General features: G+C 41.6%; 1 protein-coding gene across 1 annotated transcript in view; it reads right to left on the bottom strand.

Annotated features, from left to right (window-relative positions):
* The window catches only part of LOC100155289 (uncharacterized), an 89,564-nt gene extending 68,900 nt beyond the window's left edge, over positions 1 to 20,664 (bottom strand). Inside the window, exons 1-17 of the mRNA XM_085004476.1 lie at positions 20,321 to 20,664; positions 15,522 to 15,636; positions 15,186 to 15,359; positions 13,765 to 13,871; positions 11,863 to 12,000; positions 9,584 to 9,654; positions 8,310 to 8,366; positions 7,427 to 7,455; positions 7,264 to 7,333; positions 5,427 to 5,483; positions 4,642 to 4,740; positions 3,988 to 4,016; positions 3,825 to 3,894; positions 2,000 to 2,056; positions 1,215 to 1,313; positions 561 to 589; positions 398 to 467 (exon numbers count right to left, since the gene is read on the bottom strand). Of these exons, the coding sequence (XP_084860602.1) occupies positions 398 to 467; positions 561 to 589; positions 1,215 to 1,313; positions 2,000 to 2,056; positions 3,825 to 3,894; positions 3,988 to 4,016; positions 4,642 to 4,740; positions 5,427 to 5,483; positions 7,264 to 7,333; positions 7,427 to 7,455; positions 8,310 to 8,366; positions 9,584 to 9,654; positions 11,863 to 12,000; positions 13,765 to 13,871; positions 15,186 to 15,359; positions 15,522 to 15,636; positions 20,321 to 20,538 (1,489 nt within the window). The 5' untranslated portion in view covers positions 20,539 to 20,664. The remainder of the gene's footprint in view (positions 1 to 397; positions 468 to 560; positions 590 to 1,214; positions 1,314 to 1,999; positions 2,057 to 3,824; positions 3,895 to 3,987; positions 4,017 to 4,641; positions 4,741 to 5,426; positions 5,484 to 7,263; positions 7,334 to 7,426; positions 7,456 to 8,309; positions 8,367 to 9,583; positions 9,655 to 11,862; positions 12,001 to 13,764; positions 13,872 to 15,185; positions 15,360 to 15,521; positions 15,637 to 20,320) is intronic.
* Between the last annotated feature and the right edge of the window lie 2,965 nt (positions 20,665 to 23,629).

Genomic DNA, 23,629 nt, shown 5'->3' with positions numbered 1-23,629 from the left:
GTATGGCTGGGTCCTTTTGCTGTACTTGACAGAACACTGTAAGTCAACTACAATAAAAACGTTAAAAAAAAAAAAAAAAAAAAAAGAGAGACAGAGAGAATCCACTTCGACCAGCATTCCACATAATGGCATGCTGCTGTTTGTCTCTATTTAATAACAGGAACCAAACACTGCATAAATGAATGGACAACGAAATCTATGTTTCTTATGCTTGGAAATACCTTTCAAAGCTTAGACACCAACAGTAACATCTACCTTATTTACCTCAAATCCTCCCATTAAATTCAAAAAAAAAAAAAAAAAAAACAGTAACAGAATCATGAGTAAGAAGACTGTGAACATTTCAACTATTTTAGTGTCCTACTTTTCAGAGTTACATTTGTATCGCAAAATTTACCTGATCTGGACGTTGGCAAATCCTTTGTTCCAACTTTTATTTTACGAACATTGGTCACTCCAACTGGAGGCTGAATGGGTTTGGATTAGAGTTGATTAAAACATAACATACACACGATAAAATCTGTAGTTCTTACTTCAAGCTAAAAGTCTAAAAGCGTTACCTTCGAGTGAGGATGTTTTTCCGGAGAAGCTAAAAGGCAAAACGAACGTGTATCAATTAGCTACAAACACGAAAGCTAGGTATTCATATATGCAGAGTCAGTACCAAGTAGAGTTCGGCTGCTTGGCTCTGGCAATGAGTGTGTTAGGTTTTGGTGTTCTCTCTTGGGTGCGGGGAGTTAGGACAGGGACAGGAACCCGAGAGAAGTGTGCATTCATTATAGACCCGGAATAAGCAAGAGGCATGTAGGTTTAACAAAACATGCAGTTAAGATTTCAAAAGGAAGGAATGTTATGTTTCCAATGATTTTGCACTAGCAAAGTGCACACACAGCAATGTGAACATGCTGGCTGATGAGGAGAAAAGTCGTTTCCAATCAGAGGAACGGATCATGATCCCAAGGGGATAAAGTGAGAGCTGATGGGAAAATGCAACAGCCTCTCTTTCATGCAATACCGCGGCAGCATGGACCCCATTATACTGCAAGCGTTTATCATCATCTTCAATTTGCTCTCTGATTTAGGAGGCACCCATTTGGGATGGCACTTCAGTTGAATGTACAATTCATTTCTCATCAGAGAGAGTGTGTGGAACTGACCATCTGGGATATATACTTGCAGAGTAATACTGCATAGAAATATTCAATTTTCCATACCCGTGTGGGCCTCTTCTATGCCTCTATTTCTTGGATCCTCTTGTTTAGCCCTCTTAGAGTTGCCTAATCCACTCGCCCAAGGAGGTCTCTGGGGCACATCTGAGGAATAATGTAGAGACAATATTCAATATTGAAATATGATTATCAAAAAGGACACAATAAATTCAAATGCAACAGCCGTATTAGATATCAATGATGTTTTGTATTTTAAAATCAGCGTAGTATTTACTGATATAATACCAATTTATCATTTAGGGAATGAATCCGATTCATTTCTTCTGTTTCCACAATCTGTTGCGTTTGGTATCTCATGTCAGTGTTGAAAAGGATCTTAACAAAATATCGGCTACCTTAAAAACAACAACAACGACCAATGCCTCCGTATTCAACTTAACCTCACATGCATAACAAATGCCAATACCACCTGTACCTTTGATGCCTGACAGGGATGAGGGGTGGCTGTGGTTGACCCCAGGGCTAGCACCCCTCCTGCTTCCAGGATTCTATGGAGCAGCAATGATCTGATTGGGTTTCAGTGCAAATACACTGAAGCCCCTTGCAAGGCGTTCTCCCCAATTTCCTCGTTACTTCCACAATCACCCACTTCATGTGTTTCTTTCCTCCCTCCTTCCTTTCGCTATGTCTGAAACCTGGGAGTTGTAGTGAATGACTGACCCTGGTGCGGTTTGGAGAACCGCTGAAACAATTCCATTATTTACATGAAATTGGTATGATTTGGATGAATGTGTTATACCGAATTACAGTCAGGTCCTTTCACCGAATACCTTGCTTTGACTCCGTTTCTCCTGATGTCTGCCTTGGAGGTCCCTCTGCTGTGCGATCTATTTGAATAAAGTTATAAAGGGGTTGATGAAACAGTGATGTCAGAACATAATGTGACTCAAACAACAACCATATTTTAACCAGAATTTTTTAAAAAGAGAGAGAATCCTGATGATGAATAACACATTCTAGAGTATGAATTTTCCCATGAAGAAAACCAGCGCTTCTTGGCCAGGCATTGCTTTTCCGACTTCTGTACTATTGGCAGGTAGCTTTCAAAAATAATCTCTTATTGGTATGCTGAGCACCAGCTCAGTTCTGCAGTTCTTGTCTTTTTGTCATTTGTTTATAGCACCAGGAATCAACTGCTAAGTTCCCAGCTTTAAAGAAGGTAACTTTTTTTTTGCTGTGAGCCGCACGGGAAGTCCAAGAAGGTAACTTTTGTGCGGAGACGAATCACCATGCGATGACTAGTACTCATCTATGAAACGCAATCCGTGTGTTGTAAAAAGTAAAGGGCCATTTTTATAACAAGACCGACTTGTTATGATGTGATTATACAGCAAATGCAACACACTAACGTAGAATTCTTTTTGATCTAGCAGCAGCTCGGGTCACTGCAGAGGTGCAGACTCAACTCGAGGCCTGGCACACTGGGTTAAAGAGTCTGGCATTTCTGCAGCTCCAGCTTTGTTTCAATCCCTGGGCCAGATATAGCCATTAAAAAAAAAAAAAAAAAAAAGAGTTTCCCCTGTGACTCAGCAGGCTAAGCACCCAGGGTTGTCTCTGTGAGGATGGGAGTTCCCTCCCTAGACTCGCTCAGCGGGTTATGGATCAGAGGTTGCCCCAAGCTGCAGCATAGGTCACAGATGCTGCTCAGATCCGGTATTGTTGTGGCTGTGGTGTGGGCCAGAAGCTCCAGCTCTCATTAGACCCCTAGCCTGGGAACCTCCATAGGTCCTGGGTACGGCCCTCAAAAATAAAACAAAACAAAACAAAAGAAACAAAAAAATGCAACAACAAGCAAAAAAACCCAAAAAAACCAAAGAAAAAAAAACCAAAAACAAAAGACTGAAATGATCAGGGCCATGCACAGAATCAATCACTGTTAATGAATAAATGCATAAATCCTGGGTCCTTGGAGAACAAGGCTCTGCTTAATATTTTACGAATGGTAGCAACTGAGAAGGGGAATTATCTACAGGAATGGCTTGAAGTTATTCCTATTTATTTTGCAGTTTTCCTGTTACACATCTTCCCGTGTTGAGGGTGAGGGAGTGGGAGGGACTGGGAGTTTGGGTTCGTACATGCACATAACTGCCTTTAGAATGGATAGGCCATGGGGTCCGCCTGGACAGCACAGGGAACTACATGCAATCATGTGTCACAGAACATGACAGACGATGGTATGTGAAGGAGAATGCCTATGTGTGCATGGCTGGGTCCTTTTGCTGTACTTGACAGAACACTGTAAGTCAACTACAATAAAAACGTTAAAAAAAAAAAAAAAAAAAAGAGACAGAGAGAATCCACTTCGACCAGCATTCCACATAATGGCATGCTGCTGTTTGTCTCTATTTTAAAAACAGGAACCAAACACTGCATAAATGAATGGACAACGAAATCTATGTTTCTTATGCTTGGAAATACCTTTCAAAGCTTAGACACCAACAGTAACATCTACCTTATTTACCTCAAATCCTCCCATTAAATTCAAAAAAAAAAAAAAAAAAAAACAGTAACAGAATCATGAGTAAGAAGACTGTGAACATTTCAACTATTTTAGTGTCCTACTTTTCAGAGTTACATTTGTATCGCAAAATTTACCTGATCTGGACGTTGGCAAATCCTTTGTTCCAACTTTTATTTTACGAACATTGGTCACTCCAACTGGAGGCTGAATGGGTTTGGATTAGAGTTGATTAAAACATAACATACACACGATAAAATCTGTAGTTCTTACTTCAAGCTAAAAGTCTAAAAGCGTTACCTTCGAGTGAGGATGTTTTTCCGGAGAAGCTAAAAGGCAAAACGAACGTGTATCAATTAGCTACAAACACGAAAGCTAGGTATTCATATATGCAGAGTCAGTACCAAGTAGAGTTCGGCTGCTTGGCTCTGGCAATGAGTGTGTTAGGTTTTGGTGTTCTCTCTTGGGTGCGGGGAGTTAGGACAGGGACAGGAACCCGAGAGAAGTGTGCATTCATTATAGACCCGGAATAAGCAAGAGGCATGTAGGTTTAACAAAACATGCAGTTAAGATTTCAAAAGGAAGGAATGCTATGTTTCCAATGATTTTGCACTAGCAAAGTGCACACACAGCAATGTGAACATGCTGGCTGATGAGGAGAAAAGTCGTTTCCAATCAGAGGAACGGATCATGATCCCAAGGGGATAAAGTGAGAGCTGATGGGAAAATGCAACAGCCTCTCTTTCATGCAATACCGCGGCAGCATGGACCCCATTATACTGCAAGCGTTTATCATCATCTTCAATTTGCTCTCTGATTTAGGAGGCACCCATTTGGGATGGCACTTCAGTTGAATGTACAATTCATTTCTCATCAGAGAGAGTGTGTGGAACTGACCATCTGGGATATATACTTGCAGAGTAATACTGCATAGAAATATTCAATTTTCCATACCCGTGTGGGCCTCTTCTATGCCTCTATTTCTTGGATCCTCTTGTTTAGCCCTCTTAGAGTTGCCTAATCCACTCGCCCAAGGAGGTCTCTGGGGCACATCTGAGGAATAATGTAGAGACAATATTCAATATTGAAATATGATTATCAAAAAGGACACAATAAATTCAAATGCAACAGCCGTATTAGATATCAATGATGTTTTGTATTTTAAAATCAGCGTAGTATTTACTGATATAATACCAATTTATCATTTAGGGAATGAATCCGATTCATTTCTTCTGTTTCCACAATCTGTTGCGTTTGGTATCTCATGTCAGTGTTGAAAAGGATCTTAACAAAATATCGGCTACCTTAAAAACAACAACAACGACCAATGCCTCCGTATTCAACTTAACCTCACATGCATAACAAATGCCAATACCACCTGTACCTTTGATGCCTGACAGGGATGAGGGGTGGCTGTGGTTGACCCCAGGGCTAGCACCCCTCCTGCTTCCAGGATTCTATGGAGCAGCAATGATCTGATTGGGTTTCAGTGCAAATACACTGAAGCCCCTTGCAAGGCGTTCTCCCCAATTTCCTCGTTACTTCCACAATCACCCACTTCATGTGTTTCTTTCCTCCCTCCTTCCTTTCGCTATGTCTGAAACCTGGGAGTTGTAGTGAATGACTGACCCTGGTGCGGTTTGGAGAACCGCTGAAACAATTCCATTATTTACATGAAATTGGTATGATTTGGATGAATGTGTTATACCGAATTACAGTCAGGTCCTTTCACCGAATACCTTGCTTTGACTCCGTTTCTCCTGATGTCTGCCTTGGAGGTCCCTCTGCTGTGCGATCTATTTGAATAAAGTTATAAAGGGGTTGATGAAACAGTGATGTCAGAACATAATGTGACTCAAACAACAACCATATTTTAACCAGAATTTTTTAAAAAGAGAGAGAATCCTGATGATGAATAACACATTCTAGAGTATGAATTTTCCCATGAAGAAAACCAGCGCTTCTTGGCCAGGCATTGCTTTTCCGACTTCTGTACTATTGGCAGGTAGCTTTCAAAAATAATCTCTTATTGGTATGCTGAGCACCAGCTCAGTTCTGCAGTTCTTGTCTTTTTGTCATTTGTTTATAGCACCAGGAATCAACTGCTAAGTTCCCAGCTTTAAAGAAGGTAACTTTTTTTTTGCTGTGAGCCGCACGGGAAGTCCAAGAAGGTAACTTTTGTGCGGAGACGAATCACCATGCGATGACTAGTACTCATCTATGAAACGCAATCCGTGTGTTGTAAAAAGTAAAGGGCCATTTTTATAACAAGACCGACTTGTTATGATGTGATTATACAGCAAATGCAACACACTAACGTAGAATTCTTTTTGATCTAGCAGCAGCTCGGGTCACTGCAGAGGTGCAGACTCAACTCGAGGCCTGGCACACTGGGTTAAAGAGTCTGGCATTTCTGCAGCTCCAGCTTTGTTTCAATCCCTGGGCCAGATATAGCCATTAAAAAAAAAAAAAAAAAAAAAAAAAAAAAAGAGTTTCCCCTGTGACTCAGCAGGCTAAGCACCCAGGGTTGTCTCTGTGAGGATGGGAGTTCCCTCCCTAGACTCGCTCAGCGGGTTATGGATCAGAGGTTGCCCCAAGCTGCAGCATAGGTCACAGATGCTGCTCAGATCCGGTATTGTTGTGGCTGTGGTGTGGGCCAGAAGCTCCAGCTCTCATTAGACCCCTAGCCTGGGAACCTCCATAGGTCCTGGGTACGGCCCTCAAAAATAAAACAAAACAAAACAAAAGAAACAAAAAAATGCAACAACAAGCAAAAAAACCCAAAAAAACCAAAGAAAAAAAAACCAAAAACAAAAGACTGAAATGATCAGGGCCATGCACAGAATCAATCACTGTTAATGAATAAATGCATAAATCCTGGGTCCTTGGAGAACAAGGCTCTGCTTAATATTTTACGAATGGTAGCAACTGAGAAGGGGAATTATCTACAGGAATGGCTTGAAGTTATTCCTATTTATTTTGCAGTTTTCCTGTTACACATCTTCCCGTGTTGAGGGTGAGGGAGTGGGAGGGACTGGGAGTTTGGGTTCGTACATGCACATAACTGCCTTTAGAATGGATAGGCCATGGGGTCCGCCTGGACAGCACAGGGAACTACATGCAATCATGTGTCACAGAACATGACAGACGATGGTATGTGAAGGAGAATGCCTATGTGTGCATGGCTGGGTCCTTTTGCTGTACTTGACAGAACACTGTAAGTCAACTACAATAAAAACGTTAAAAAAAAAAAAAAAAAAAAAGAGAGACAGAGAGAATCCACTTCGACCAGCATTCCACATAATGGCATGCTGCTGTTTGTCTCTATTTAATAACAGGAACCAAACACTGCATAAATGAATGGACAACGAAATCTATGTTTCTTATGCTTGGAAATACCTTTCAAAGCTTAGACACCAACAGTAACATCTACCTTATTTACCTCAAATCCTCCCATTAAATTCAAAAAAAAAAAAAAAAAAAAACAGTAACAGAATCATGAGTAAGAAGACTGTGAACATTTCAACTATTTTAGTGTCCTACTTTTCAGAGTTACATTTGTATCGCAAAATTTACCTGATCTGGACGTTGGCAAATCCTTTGTTCCAACTTTTATTTTACGAACATTGGTCACTCCAACTGGAGGCTGAATGGGTTTGGATTAGAGTTGATTAAAACATAACATACACACGATAAAATCTGTAGTTCTTACTTCAAGCTAAAAGTCTAAAAGCGTTACCTTCGAGTGAGGATGTTTTTCCGGAGAAGCTAAAAGGCAAAACGAACGTGTATCAATTAGCTACAAACACGAAAGCTAGGTATTCATATATGCAGAGTCAGTACCAAGTAGAGTTCGGCTGCTTGGCTCTGGCAATGAGTGTGTTAGGTTTTGGTGTTCTCTCTTGGGTGCGGGGAGTTAGGACAGGGACAGGAACCCGAGAGAAGTGTGCATTCATTATAGACCCGGAATAAGCAAGAGGCATGTAGGTTTAACAAAACATGCAGTTAAGATTTCAAAAGGAAGGAATGTTATGTTTCCAATGATTTTGCACTAGCAAAGTGCACACACAGCAATGTGAACATGCTGGCTGATGAGGAGAAAAGTCGTTTCCAATCAGAGGAACGGATCATGATCCCAAGGGGATAAAGTGAGAGCTGATGGGAAAATGCAACAGCCTCTCTTTCATGCAATACCACGGCAGCATGGACCCCATTATACTGCAAGCGTTTATCATCATCTTCAATTTGCTCTCGAATTTAGGAAGTACCCATTTGGGATGGCACTTCAGTTGAATGTCCAATTCATTTCTCATCAGAGCTGGTGTGTGGAATTCATCACCTGGGATAAGCAAGATGATCTGATTGGGTTTCAGTGCAAATACACTGAAGCCCCTTGCAAGGCGTTCTCCCCAATTTCCTCGTTACTTCCACAATCACCCACTTCATGTGTTTCTTTCCTCCCTCCTTCCTTTCGCTATGTCTGAAACCTGGGAGTTGTAGTGAATGACTGACCCTGGTGCGGTTTGGAGAACCGCTGAAACAATTCCATTATTTACATGAAATTGGTATGATTTGGATGAATGTGTTATACCGAATTACAGTCAGGTCCTTTCACCGAATACCTTGCTTTGACTCCGTTTCTCCTGATGTCTGCCTTGGAGGTCCCTCTGCTGTGCGATCTATTTGAATAAAGTTATAAAGGGGTTGATGAAACAGTGATGTCAGAACATAATGTGACTCAAACAACAACCATATTTTAACCAGAATTTTTTAAAAAGAGAGAGAATCCTGATGATGAATAACACATTCTAGAGTATGAATTTTCCCATGAAGAAAACCAGCGCTTCTTGGCCAGGCATTGCTTTTCCGACTTCTGTACTATTGGCAGGTAGCTTTCAAAAATAATCTCTTATTGGTATGCTGAGCACCAGCTCAGTTCTGCAGTTCTTGTCTTTTTGTCATTTGTTTATAGCACCAGGAATCAACTGCTAAGTTCCCAGCTTTAAAGAAGGTAACTTTTTTTTTGCTGTGAGCCGCACGGGAAGTCCAAGAAGGTAACTTTTGTGCGGAGACGAATCACCATGCGATGACTAGTACTCATCTATGAAACGCAATCCGTGTGTTGTAAAAAGTAAAGGGCCATTTTTATAACAAGACCGACTTGTTATGATGTGATTATACAGCAAATGCAACACACTAACGTAGAATTCTTTTTGATCTAGCAGCAGCTCGGGTCACTGCAGAGGTGCAGACTCAACTCGAGGCCTGGCACACTGGGTTAAAGAGTCTGGCATTTCTGCAGCTCCAGCTTTGTTTCAATCCCTGGGCCAGATATAGCCATTAAAAAAAAAAAAAAAAAAAAAAAAAAAAGAGTTTCCCCTGTGACTCAGCAGGCTAAGCACCCAGGGTTGTCTCTGTGAGGATGGGAGTTCCCTCCCTAGACTCGCTCAGCGGGTTATGGATCAGAGGTTGCCCCAAGCTGCAGCATAGGTCACAGATGCTGCTCAGATCCGGTATTGTTGTGGCTGTGGTGTGGGCCAGTAGCTTCAGCTCTCATTAGACCCCTAGCCTGGGAACTTCCATATGCTTCAGGGTTGGCCTTAAAGGAACCATCAAAGAAAAAAAATTTTTTCTTATTTACAGGATTTAAGGTCCATAGCTAAATGCATTCAATGCATTCGTTTCTTTTCAACACTGTCTCTGATATTACATTACATAAATTGATCTTTTAAAGAATTCTGAATGCTAAAGTTTAAAAATTTAATTAACTAAAAAAAAAAAAACGGAAGCAATTTACACAAGGTTCTTTTCACTGCTCTTTCATTATCAAAATATCCTCACTCTTAATTTCTCTATGGTAAGATCACTAAAAGTAATTCACTATCAGCTGTCTTACCTAGTATAGTGTCTCGAGAAGGTGTTTTAAGTCCCTTTTCTCCTTTATATTTCAAAATCAGGTTGTGCATTCTATGTATAAAAGAATATGGTAAATAATATTACTATGTAATATTCATGTAAAAAGCAGTTACCATATATATTAAATTCTTCGATGTCTGACAATATCAGAGCTAATGTGAAAACTTCAGCTGTCCCATATACTTCAAATTTGTATGTTTTACAAGTATTTTACTTAGCATCTAATTACAGAGTAAAATAAAGCACGGTGAAGTAGTCATTGAATTGAGGGCAGGAAAGTGCAATAAATTAACTAGGGAAAGCTTGATACATGGAAAGTATCTGCAGCTGAGAAATCCTAGCTCTGTAACTAACTGTTATTTTTTCCTGGAAAAGTTGCATCTCTTCAGCTCAACGTCTTCTTCTATGACACTGGAGTCTCACTGCCTCGATTCACAAGGGCATTGGGAGGATCTGAGGAGATAATAGATCCCCAAAAACGTCATAGAGAGACCGAAAGAATAGAATCATTCCTTCTTGAACTTTATCACTAGAGGTATATTGGAACCCCAAAGAAAACCCAATGTGTGTTTTTTCATAGGTATAATAGTCCAACATTGCAGGTTTCAGGGGAAAAAAATGTTTCTAATTATGGTGATTAGCTGTTCTCTCTTTGTGGTTTGCCATTTAGGGAATCTCAGCTATGAGATCATTTGTAAGTGAATTTATCTATAAATATATGGCCTCATTAAATTAGAGAACATCGTGGTCCCCCATTATTGCAGCTAATCGCACCAAGAGCAGAAACCTAACAGAAGTCAGGACCTGGCTTGGACCACTACGGTTTCCTTCTCTATCTACTCAAACTCTGAACCAGCAGGTCTGCACTAGAATGATGCTTCAGCTCCATGGTCATCTCCAATTTACATAGAAGACATAACCCTACTTGTAGGCTGGGCACTGATGAGTCATGGCCAGGGCTTCCCTCTGCTAATGCCAACTAACCTACTAGAGACTCAGGGATTTCTGGTGAATGGCGTCCTTAGGAATGAGAATGTGAAAGTATGCTGAAGGCTGACACCTATGGAAAGCATCTGGAAGATTTTGAGGACAGTGGGAAACATGACTGGAGGGGCCGAGCTTACCTATGGACTCTCAGGCCAGCTGGCACCTACTAGTCTGGGAAGGATGACATGGGACCTTCCACAACCTAAGAAGACTGCTCCACAGGATAGAATGCAGCCTTAAGGTTCAGGTCTGGTACCAAAGGAGAAAGGAAAGTCTGATCTCTCCCTGCAGCATCACTGGAATCTGACAGCCTAAAATGGTCCCCACTAACATCTGCTGGGAGAAAAGACAACCAAAAGCCTCCACGGATAACTTCTTGTGAAGATCTGGGCTACGATGTGCACTCCACATAAGGCTTGGGCAGTGGGGTGCAGGGTGTGCTTGGTTAAAGCTAGGAGGCCCAGCTGCCAGACTGGGTGCCGATGCTGTGGAACAGAGACTGAGCCACAAGCCTCTGTGGGAGAACTGAAAACGGTGTCGCTTTTCAGCCTAAGGGTGGGGCACCATGAAGCTAGAGGAACCTGGATCAACAAGGGCATCCTGGGAGAAGAGATACATCATGATCTGACTGCAGGACTGGTTTCTTTTTTCTTTTCCTTTAAAATGATTTTAAGTCAGGTCTTTACAGAACAACACCTAGACTCCAGAGATTCAGCTGCCAAGGAGACCCTGTGAAGGCCAGTTTTCGTAGCAATGCTGCAGTAATGGAATCAGTGGAAACAATGGAATGATCGGAACATCACTTTTTCCCTCCTAATGACTGTGGAGGAGGACTGTCTCTTTGACCTCACTTAGGTTCTTGGAAAAGTCAAGTGGGAGAGTAGAGAAGGAAGTCCTGAGGGAACAACAACAAAAAATAGGATTTTCTGCTTAAACTAAACACTTCAGACCCAAAAAGCCAGTTCAAAAAATCAGAGATGGGACACTCTTTGTGCTCCACGCATAGGGGTTACACTTGGAATGAAATAGACAATGTCAGCATCCTAAAGATCAAGGCCTTAAGAGCGCTGGAATCAAGAATCCTGTGCCCAGGCCACATCAAACTAGGCTGGCCTTTGGCCTGGTGTCCAGCTGATGACGTGGAGTATCTCCAAGGCATTCCCAAGCCACCTGCATCAAACTGAAATCTCACCTGTCACATAACAAGGAACTGGTAAGTGATTTGTCACCTCAGTTCAGGGATATAAATGGTACTTTAATGCAAACACTTACATTTGATGACCCTTGATAACAGCATAGTCTTCTGCATTCCGTCCATAGCGATCTTGAGGAGAGATATCAACGCCTTGCTCAAGAAGCAGCCTGACTACACTTGATGATGCAAAATTTACAGCAAGTATGAGGGCTGTTCTAAAATACAGAGAGAGAGCTTCAAGCTTCAGAACTCTAGTTAACTGAATTAAGCAGCTTTTTTTTTTTTTTTTTTTGTCTTTTGTCTTTATTGTTGTTGTTGTTGTTGTTGTTGTTGTTGCTATTTCTTGGGCCGCTCCCTCGGCATATGGAGGTTCCCGGGCTAGGGGTTGAATCGGAGCTATAGCCACCGGCCTACGCCAGAGCCACAGCAATGCGGGATCCGAGCCGCGTCTGCAACCTACACCACAGCTCACGGCAACGCTGGATCGTTAACCCACTGAGCAAGGGCAGGGACCGAACCCGCAACCTCATGGTTCCTAGTCGGATTCGTTAACCATTGTGCCACGACGGGAACTCCTAAGCAGCTCTTTTGATATGTTTTATCAAGTTAATATCTTGCCCATCCATGTAGAATTGACCATTTACATGCCCAAGGGTTCACCTTTGTAAATTACATCCAAAGCTAGAATGAAGGGCCAAAAAAGAAGTCTTCTGCCCTGCTGGAATAGCATGTGAGAGAAGTGGCTACTTTAAAGTCACTGATGGACAATAAATTATGCTGAGGTCACTTATCTGAAGTGAGTGAGTATTTAAAGGAAGAATTTCCCATTTCTTCCTTACTCAAACATTTTGCTTCAAAGTCAGCTAGAGGTCAGGCTAAGGAAAAGCTATTTGCAGGCTTAAAACCATAGTAAGAGTAAGAGTAATAATAACAATAGTAACGATAATAATAATGCCAATGAAAGCAATCGTGGTCACTGTTAATGATGCTGCTAAGAATGTGTTGGGCACTAAATTAAAAACAGGACATAGAATTTTTCTTATCAACATCCGTGCCTGAAGGATATATTACTATCCTCTCTTTGCTTATCAGGAAACATGTTCCTTGACAGGAAGTACGGCTCCCAAGGTCATACACCTAACAAGTAGGAAGGTTAGGACTTAAACCCAGTCTGAATCTAAAGCCCATCTCTTCCCCCTGAATCACCCACCTATGACTTGTTTTCCTTAAAGGAAATGCTTTTCAATCAAAGCTATCATTCCTCCTTTAACCTTATCAATTAAAAATAAAAAAATAAAAACACCAAATTATACTAGAACTAAAAAAGGATAAAAGTGATGAGTCCATAATATCTGGTAGTAGGGATTAACGGGCAGATAGTATAACGTAATATCACCACTATTCTTCAAAGAAAGCAACGTAAAGCAAAGATTCATTCCAATGACAAATTCAGGAGTTCCCTTGCGTCTTGGCAGCTTAAGAATCGGGCACTGTCACTGCTATGGCTCTGGTTATAGCTGTGGTGAGGATCTGATGCCTGGATCAGAACTTCTGCATGCCGCAGGTGTGGCCAAAAAAGTTGAAAAAGTCAAAACCAACTCCTTTATGTTTCATATGCATCTTTTAAGGAAAAATATATACAAAGTAGAGGTTAAAATAGTATTAAAAATGCAATCAGAAATTTAATACTGTGTAAATTAAAACTTAGAGTCCAAACTTTATAAGACTAATATGAAATCCCTCAGCTCTTGTAAGATCATATGACCCCAAAAAATCAGGTCGAAAGTGACCGTAGTAGATATGATACAGGAAAACAAATATCCTGCGATCTAGTGATTTTCATGCTACCCAGTCAGAATAATTGCTTTGTTTCCCTAACTGATGACGTGTTGAGGATAAGTTATACCTATTGATTTCATCTTTCCGTTACCACTCTAGAACAGCACCACACTTTCTTCCTTCAGAATGAACTACTATACCTTTTCATCTTGTCAACTGCATGTATGTTGGCTTCTTTCTGTAATAAAAATTCCACCATTTGCTGTTGGTTTTCACTGACAGCAAGTAAAAGCGGAGTCAGGTCATCCTGTAAAACAGCAAAAACAATTTATAGTGTACAAAAGGACACTTTTATAAATGGAATTTAAAACATAGAAAAGAGTCTCTGAACTTAAGTGGATACTACAGAAAGTCCATAAAAAGGACCCCCTTCCTTCTCGGTGCTCCTTCTCTTTAAAACGCTCCTCCTCTACCTCCTTGAAAGGTTAACTGCAAAGTCTCAGTCTCCAAAACTCACTTCCAATAGTTACTGGTTCTGAGCGTTTTGCTTCTCTCACAGTATTTTTCAGGTAGACCATAAGTGTAGTTATTTTCTTGCTCTATCAGGACTCTAAACAATACTCCAAGATAATAATATAGCCCTTAAGACAATTGCATTTTTAAGGAACAATGCTGAGGAGAATGATCTAATGCTGTCTGCAGTATGCCTAACCTATCCAACGACTGCCATGATTAACCTCCTAAGGTTGCTAGATATTCCAATTGGAATTGATTCTTTACATGTATAGGTAAAGAAAGAGAGTTCTTCAAAGCAGTTGATGGAGCTCCTGCTGTGGCCCAGAGGGTTAAGGATCTGGTGATTTCTCTGAGACTGGGAGGGTTTGACCCCCAGCCTAGTGCAGTGAGTTAGGGAGCCAGCTTTGCCGCAGCTATGACCTAGGTCACAGCTGCAGCTCAGATTCCATCCCTGGCCCAGGAACTTCCATATGCCCGCAAACAAGCAAGCAAGCAAACAAACAAAAAAACAAACAGCAAGGTATAAGTTTTAACGTCCCATTCTTGAGAGATTATTGTAAAATATGAACTAGACTATAAATTAATACAGTCAGGCATTACAATCTTCAAATTTCTGTCAGAAGAAACTGTCCAAGAGGAACTGTTAACTCCTAAATGCTTCAGGAGGCAAAGTCGGTGACCTGGGTACGTGAAGAACTCAGGGGAGGACAGCACACAGGGAACCCAGGCCCCACCTAGAAGGGCTGGCCTCTGACTGCAGACCAAACAATCCTAAGGGCTCAAGGGGGACCAGACTGATTCTTTAAGAGCAGCCTGAAATGCAGATTTCTTCATCCGTCTCCTAAATGTTCAGTGCTGACCCAGTGAATGGGTGGAGGCTGAGCCTTCCCTCCTAAGGGGAAGTTTTTCCTTCTGGGGTCAAGAGTGGCTGGGAGACCAAGCTCTGCCCTTTCTGTGGGCACCACCTTTTCTAGCCTCTGATGTGTTTTCCCTGGTAACAGGGCCTGATGCATAGTACTCAGTATACATAGTATTATAAATAAAATACATGTACGTCAAAACCCACAACCGCTTGTATTTAAAAAGGAAGTTAGTTGAGCCATACCTTGTCTCTTGCTTCTATGTTAGCATTGTACGAAAGCAGCTTTGCTGCGATGGAGATATTCGGACCAAAGGCAGCATAGTGGAGGGCCGTGTAGCCCTTGACATCCACAAGATTTGGGTCGGCACCATGTTCCAGCAGAATACTGGTACATTCTTCTTGCTGACATTGGACAGCCTGTCAGTAATTATGCCAAGAAACAGGTGGTAAGTTCTGAGAATTCAAAGGAAACATTCCACAAGTTTCACCAAAGCCTTAGACTGAAATGAGATAAACACATTTTCACTCTAAGTCATGAATCAAATGCATTTCCTGGTAACATGGTGGGCCACTACATACCTTTATCAGTGCTGTCCTGTTCTCACTGTCACAGATGTTAAGCTGGCATTTCCACTTTGCCAGTAGAGTCACCACTGCTGGACGGCCACCGGCACAGGCCAGATGCAGAGCAGTCCTATCAAAATGAGTGGGCTTTTTAGGACATTGCACTGTCCTATTTCAAAACATACAATGAAGTAAACATTCAGAAATATGCTGTTCCTTTCCCTTTAAGAGAAGTACTTACTTTGCTTCTAAAGAAAGAGCAATACTTCTTAGCTCTTATCACTCAGCAAGCACATCAATGAAAGAATAGCATCTCCAAAGAAAAAAACATCACCTAGAGATTCAGCTCCACTTGGGGTTGAATTCTACTTGAACTCTGTCACTTCTCAGCTGTCACTCAGCCTTTCTGTGCCTCCATTTCCCCATCAACAGAATCTGAGTAAAGCATCTCTGACTTTGGAATGCAATTGATAATTCACAATGTCTTAGAACTATAATCGGCAGCACTAATTTTTTTTATCATTTCTCAATTTTTCTATTCTGTTAATTATCTTGATATCTTTTGTCTGAAGTTTCTGCCTGTTTGTTAGTTTTGTTGTTGTTGTTTGATCTTTTTTGTCTTTTTTTAGGGTCACACTTGTGGCATATAGAGGTTCCTAGGCTAGGGGTTGAATGGGAGCTGTGGCTGCCCGCTTATGCCACAGCCACAGCAACGTGGGATCCGAGCCCCTTTTGCAACCTACACCACAGCTCACAGCAATGCCAGATCCTCAACCCACTGAGTTTAGGTCAGGGATCGAACCCATAACCTCATCGTTCCTAATCAGATTCATTAACCACTGCGCCATGACAGGAACTCCAGTTTCTGTGTTTTAAATTGAAATTGAAATCGTCAATAAAAACAGATGTTATATGTGTATACTGATACAATATACAGATGCGCAGATTATAAAGTCTATACTCCATTAATATTTATTATAAAATATTGGCCATATTCCTGTTGTACAACATATCCTTATTACTTATTTTAAACCTAATAGTTTGTACCTGTTAGTCCTCTTACCCCATATTGGCCCCTCCCCTTCCCTTACCCTGTGGTACCCACCAGCTTGTTCTCTAGATCTGTGAGTTGGCAACATTTCTTAATTTCTTTAGGCTTTTTTGTTTTGTCTTGTTTTGTTTTTGGCTGCACCTGTAGCAGGTGGAATTTCCAGGGCCAGTGATCAAACACCTGCCACAGCTGCGAGCCAAGCCACTGCAGTGACTACGCCAGATTCTTAACCTGCTCTGTCACAAGAGAACTCCTAAAATTTCTTACTGGTACATAAAAGAGTAGGGCATCATACAGTCCATGGTGCCTTATGGATTAAGTGAAATAATGGTCTATACAACAGATCTACTGCCATTCTAGTCCCATGGCTGGCACTGAAATACATTTTACTTCCTAAAAGCATTATGGGCAACACTGTACATCAAATATTCTTCAATTTAAAAAGTAATAAAACAGGAAGTTCCCACTGTGGCTTAGCGGAAACGAATATGACTAGCATCCATGAGGACACAGGTTCGATTCCTGCCTTGGTTAAGGATCCAGCGTTGCTGTGAGCTGTGGTGTAGGTTGCAGATGCAGTTCAGATCCCACATTGCTGTGGCTATGCTGTAGGCAAGCAGCTACAGCTCCAGTTTGACCCCTAGTTTGGGAACCTCCGTATGCCACAGGTGTGGCCCTAAAAAGACAATAATGATAATGATAATAATAATTATGATGATGATGATGATAAGCAAAAGCATTATGGGGAAGGAGAATTAAATAACTAAATAAGCCAAGAACTTTTTAAAAAAGTACTTCTTATTCTGCTTTTCAGGGAACTTTAAGCTCCAGAAAATTCAGGATTACAGTGAATAGGCATGGCTCATTTTATTCATCATTTGGATTTATAGATTTATGAAATCCATCATTTCCAAAGATCATTATTAGTATTATCAGCTTTCAAAAGGACAGGTAGAGGTTATCTTTTACAACTTCCTTCCGTCAGAAAAGCTTTTGTGTGTAAGAAGGGCAGATAAGCTTCAACTGAGATTAAGTCAATGCTTTAACTTTAAATTTCTCTCCTTGCTCATAGGAGGCAATATGAATTCTTTAAGGATGACAGGGTTCTAGGAGATAGATGAAGGGCCCTGAGTAGAATATGTCTGCCACAAAATAGGTATTCAAGTCATACTGGATTAACAAACAGACTAAAAGAATAAATAAATATAGTTGGAGTGTTCAGTATTTCTAAGCAAAACATCTAGAAAAGTAAGGCAATACTTTTGCCATATTAATAACCATTTACACATGCTTATTGTTTACTTTTTGTTTTATAAGCACATGACCAGTACCTTATAAACGCTTGCAATAGTGATATGCATCATTTATACTACTTTTTCTTTTCCAAAAAATGCAAAGTAAAATGACTAATCTATAATCACTTACATATCATATGTAAATAAGCCAAAGGTGATTGAAAATACATGTATATAATTAAATATATACCAAGTAAAATCTACAAAAAGATTCCCTTTCCTTTTTTGTTGGCCATACCCATGGCGGGTGGAAGTTCCCAGGCAGGGACTGAACCCGATCCTTAAGCTGCGGCAGGCACTACAAGGGAACTCCTGCCTTTACTTCTGAAGAGACTAAGACTGGTCAGAAGATAGCAATCCCCCAAAAAGTTCAGAAAAAAACAAACAAATGAAAAAATGGCAAGGGAGGAATTATGTTTCTATATGCAAGATTCATATCATTGCTCTTTCCCAGAATTATTTCATTCATCACAAGAAGTTACTACAATTTTTTTACAGGGTGATTGAAGAAATCACCTAATTTTTAAAAAGGAAATGAAAATTTCATGTGTAATACAAATGCTCAGAAGTAAATTTTGTTCCATTCTGGTACATATTTTTGATTTAGATAAGACCACAGTTTTCTTGTGTTTATACGTAATCCAATTGATTTTCTCAATGATTTACCAAAGTACACCTTTGCAGGTCAACATACAGCTATTATCTGAGCCACCTTCCAAGGTCACATGTTGCTCCACACCAGATGCACTGCATTTTACTTAGAGTCCTTTTTTTGAGTTCCTCCTAATACATTGCTGTTCTACACAGTGTTGAGAAAAGCACACTCCATGTTATTTATCTCTAAGGATTTATGTCTAATGTGTATAAATAGAATTGATGTGTAAGGGGACTATACATTTTATGATGGGGTACTTATCACCAAAGTGCTTCTTTGAAAAGTCAAAAGTGGAGTTCTCTTGTGGAGCAACAGGTCAAGGATCTGGTGTTGTCCCTGCAGTGGCTTGGATGGCTGCTGTAGCAAGGTTTTGACTTCTGGCCTGGAAACTTCCTCATGCTGCTGGCACACTCAAAAAGAAAAAAAGAAAAAGAAAAAGAAAAGTCAAAAAGTGACTTAAACTTGAAGCACCAGTAAGTACAAGTACCACAGTTCTTTATCTTCACATAAAAGAAAATGGTATTTCATTCCTCTTTTAAATTCCTTTTCTTACCAGCAACACTATATATTTTTTTTCCTACATCCAAGGGTCACTTACAGATGTACAAAAAGCCACTTTGCCCAAATTGCAAATTAGAGGTTTTTTTTCCCTTGTTGATTTCAATGACGTCTCTATAAATGATGATGATAGTGTGTGTGTGTGTGTGTGTGTGTGTGTGTGTATGTATACATTATCTGTCTGATACAACTCTGTTGTAAATTTTGTAAAGGCCTTTGTGTTTTCTTTTGTTAATCTTATTTTCTGATAGAGCGGGTTTTAAATTTTTTATGTTATTAAATCAACCTCTAAAATTCTTGCATTTGGAGTCATTCTTAGGAAGGTCTTTGTCAGCATAAAAAAAGGTATGAATAGGCATTTGTGTCTTCTTCTGATACTGTCCTCACTTTCCATATTGAAATATTTTTATTTCTCTGCTCCTCTACGATGCAGAAGTTCCAGGGCCAGGGAGTGAACGCATGCCACAACACCGATCTGAGCCACAGCAGTGACAATGCCAGATCCTTAGCCCTCTAGGCCACCAGGGAAACTCCTCTATTTGAGGGGACTTCTTCCTTATGTGTCCTCAGGCCATGCCTGCAGCATTCAGGCATCCCTGGTCCAGCTGCCACTGGGATTCAATCCCTGGCCCCAAGAAATGCCACATGCCATGGATGAAACCAAAATAAAATAAAAATAAAACTACAAATATAAAATTGTGCACATTAAAACCAAAATACTGTTGGAGTTCCTGTCATGGCTCAGGGTTTAACAAACCCAACTAGTATCCATGAGGATGCGGGTTTGATCCCTGGCCTCACTCAGTGGGTTAAGGATCCAGCATTGCCCTAAGTCACAGATAGGGCTGGATCCACCATTGCTGTGGCTGTGGTGTAGGCCAGCTGCTATAGCTCTGATTCAACCCCTACCCTCGGAACCTTCATATACTGCAGGTGAAGCTCTAAAAAAAAAATAAGAATAAAAAACAAAAGACAAGAATAAAAAATAAAAATGAAATACCGTTTATGTTGAACTCTGTTCCTATAACTGCAGGTATTCATTCAGTAAAATCACTTTAAAACCGTCAGTGAAGTGATCTTTAAGGGGAATTATGGGCAGTTTTGAAACCAGCTAAAGCTTCTGCTTTTGGTGCCTATAAACCTACTGGGCACTAGACGCCCTGTAGATGTCCGTGGAGCCTCTGAGGAAAAACTGACAGGAGGGCTCCTCCCAGGTCTGCCCCCACCCTCGTCCCCCTCCTGGCCACCTGGTTACCTGTTCCTCTTGTCTTTATCATTGGGGCCATTTCTCCTGAGCAGCAGGATCTGCTGCACTCTGGCCACATCGCCCTCACAGGCTGCCCTGTGTATCTTCCCGAGATCCTTGTCTCGGACATGGTACCCGGGCAGCTGGTTGACTCCACTACTGCCCTCCCCGGAGGAGCCGGCGGACAGCACGGTCGTCTTACTGCCGAAGCCAAAAAGCTTCTTCATCTTCCAGCCAATGGGCTTCAGGCACACCACACCTCCCCCTTGGCTTTTCCCCGCGTCCTGAGCCCAACACAGGCAAGCGCTCTAGGTTAGCACCACCGTCTCGCTCAGAGCCAAGTGGCAAAGTAGGCAGTTGAGAATCTTTCCGCTCAACCGTTAGGTATCCAGGCAACGCCTCCCGACCCCCCAGGCACGTGCGGCCTGGAGGGGGAGGGGCGGCAGGAGGCGGGACCCGAGACGGTGGGAAGATGCCTGCACTGGATTGGTCGCCTCAGGCAGCGTGTTTTTTCAAACTTGGGGCCCAGGAGAAAAGCAGTGCTAGGCAAGGAGGTGCCTCGCTGACCCCCTCTCTCCGTGTTCCAGGCTAAAGCCTACTCCAGACAGGGACTCCTTAAAACCATGCTTGTCAATTGTCTTGATTGCTCCGCAGGTTTCTGCATTTTCTTTGTACTTCATTTGCACTTTCGTTGTCGATTGTACCTTCACAGAAGTTACTTAGGAAATTTAGTGATCTGAGAACTTTTCTAGCCTCTCTCTCTCTCCACTTTTTTTCTTTTAAATAATAGTCTTAGGAGTTCCCATTATGGCTCAGTGGAAACGAATCGGACTAGTAACTATGAGGTTGTGTGTTCACTCCCTGGCCTCACTGAGTGGGTTAAGGATCTGGGACTGCTGTGAGCTCTGGTATAAGTTGCAGACATGGCTTGGATCCTGTGTTGCTGTGGCTGTGACACAGGCAAGCAGCCATAACTCCAATTAGACCCCTTCCTGGGAACCTCCACATGCCACAAGCATGGCCCTAAAAAGAAAAAAAAAAGAAAAAAAAAACATTTTAGGAAAGCCTTGATAAATGATTTGAAAGCCAAAGCCAGATTGCTCTGACTGCACAATTTATGTAATTTCTACTTCCAGATTCTGAACACCCTACACCTGAGAAGTAAATTCAGATGTAAATTTCAAACAGCTTTACACAAGTCAGTGTATGAATCTGAGGAGAACCAAACTCCACTGTTCTATTTTCCTTGTTAAATTCAGGAGTTGTTTTATCTCCATATTTTTAATTATTACTGATGTCATAAGAAGAAGAAACACACAGGATATTACTTAGAAATAGGGATAATAATTTGTACGTATACATTTAGCATATACATACATAATAGCATTCCTATAATATGCATATCTGACATATATATATCTCATACATATTATAGATAATGTATATTTATAATAACTTACAAGTCAAACCACCATAAGATAGAAGGCCCTTTGTTCTGCAAGCATCTTTTTTTTTTTCTTTTTTTGTCTTTTTGCCATTTCTTGGGCTGCTCCCGCGGCATATGGAGGTTCCCAGGCTAGAGGTCCAATCGGAGCTGTAGCTGCCAGCCTACGCCAGAGCCACGGCAATGAGGGATCCGAGCCGTGTCTGTGACCTACACCACAACTCACGGCAACGCCAGATCGTTAACCCACTGAGCAAGGGCAGGGATTGAACCCGCAACCTCATGGTTCCTAGTCGGATTCATTAACCACTGCACCACGACGGGAACTCCTGCAAGCATCTTGTTAACAAGGGTTGGTACAAGTTGAAAGCCTTGGAAGCCAGCTGAATTCTTACATGGAGTGAAAGGAAAAGAGCTCTTCGGGAACCCTGGAAGGAAAAGTAAGAAGAAAAGGAGAGAAAATTCCAAGGCTGGGCCTCACCTCCCATGACCCTCAAAGCTTCTTCCTGCATGTTTTTTCTTTTCATTTAACAACTGCTCCTGTAACACAGAGCAGTTCCCTGGCCAGGGGTCAAATGTGAGCTTGAGCTGCCAGCCTACGCCACTGTGATGGCAACACCAGATCCTTCACCCGTTGAGGGAGGCCAGGGATCAAACCAGCATCCTTGATGTCTCATAGTTCCAGAGGCTGGAAGTCTAAGATCAAGACACCAGCAGGACTGGTTTCTGGTGTGGTCACTCTTCCAGACTTACAGAAGGCTGTGTTCTCCCTGTGTCCTCACATGGCCTTTCTTCTGTGTACAGGAAGAGCGAGCGAAATCCCTGGGGTCTAGTCCTCCTCTGAAAGGACAAGGAGAGCCCCACCCTGTGACTCATTTAAACTTAATGACTTCCCTAAAAGTCCTGACGCCATGTTCAGCCATACCGGGGTTAGGGCTTTGACCTATGCATTCAGGGAGGGGAGAAAGCGGTGAGTGAGGGGCAGGGGCAGGGGCAGGGTGGGCAGGGAGGACAACCCAATTCAGTCCACAACAGTTCTGTCCCTCCCAGAGGTTTTGCAGATTTGCTAGAGAAAAAGAGAGGGGATATAAAATGATAGATGTTCCCACTGTGGCACAGTGGGTTAAGAACCTGACTGCAGCCATTCAGGTCACTGTGGAAGTGAAGTTGATCCCTGGACTGGCTCAGTGGGTTTCAGGATCCAGTGTTTCCCCACCTGCAGCACAGGTCACAGCTGGAGCTCCGATTCAATCTCTGGCCTAGGAATTTCCTTATGCTGCATTAATTTAAAAAAAGAGCAAGAAAGAAACATTAAAATAGTTCATATTCCTGGCAAGCTGACTTACAGCAAAGGTTGCCAAATTATATTAACAACTGCTGACATTTATGCATTGGGTACTGTGGATCAAGACCCGCTGTAAAGACTTTGCACATGTTATCTTCATTAAGTCTCCAAACAACTCTTCAAAATAGGTATGTACTACTGTGATCCTCATTTTGGAGACAAGGGACTGAGGTACAGAGAAGTGAATTGACTTATCCAAGATCACAGGGCCAGAAGGTGACTGAGCCAGGAGTCCAGAGTTCACACAGGCATGGAAAGGAAATTTACGGTTATCAAAGGGGAAAGGAGGGAGGGATAAATTTGAACTTTGGGATTAAAAGATACACACTACTGGATATACCATAAACAGTAAGGACCCACTTGGGAACTGAGCATAGGGAACTATATTCAATATATTGGAGTAACCTATAATGGAAATGTACTTGAAAAAGGACACATATATATGTGTGTGTGTGTATACATAAATACACACATACACACACAAACATATATAGATACATAGAAATGAATCGCTTCGCTGTATACTTGG

Source organism: Sus scrofa, chromosome 17 (genome assembly GCF_054392235.1).
Source record: "Sus scrofa isolate SSC_HxYL_T2T_F1_AM1 chromosome 17, Sscrofa_HxYL_maternal_Yorkshire_Landrace_v2.0, whole genome shotgun sequence".
Taxonomy (NCBI): Eukaryota; Metazoa; Chordata; class Mammalia; order Artiodactyla; family Suidae; genus Sus; species Sus scrofa.
This window is presented reverse-complemented; position numbering and strand designations above follow the sequence as displayed.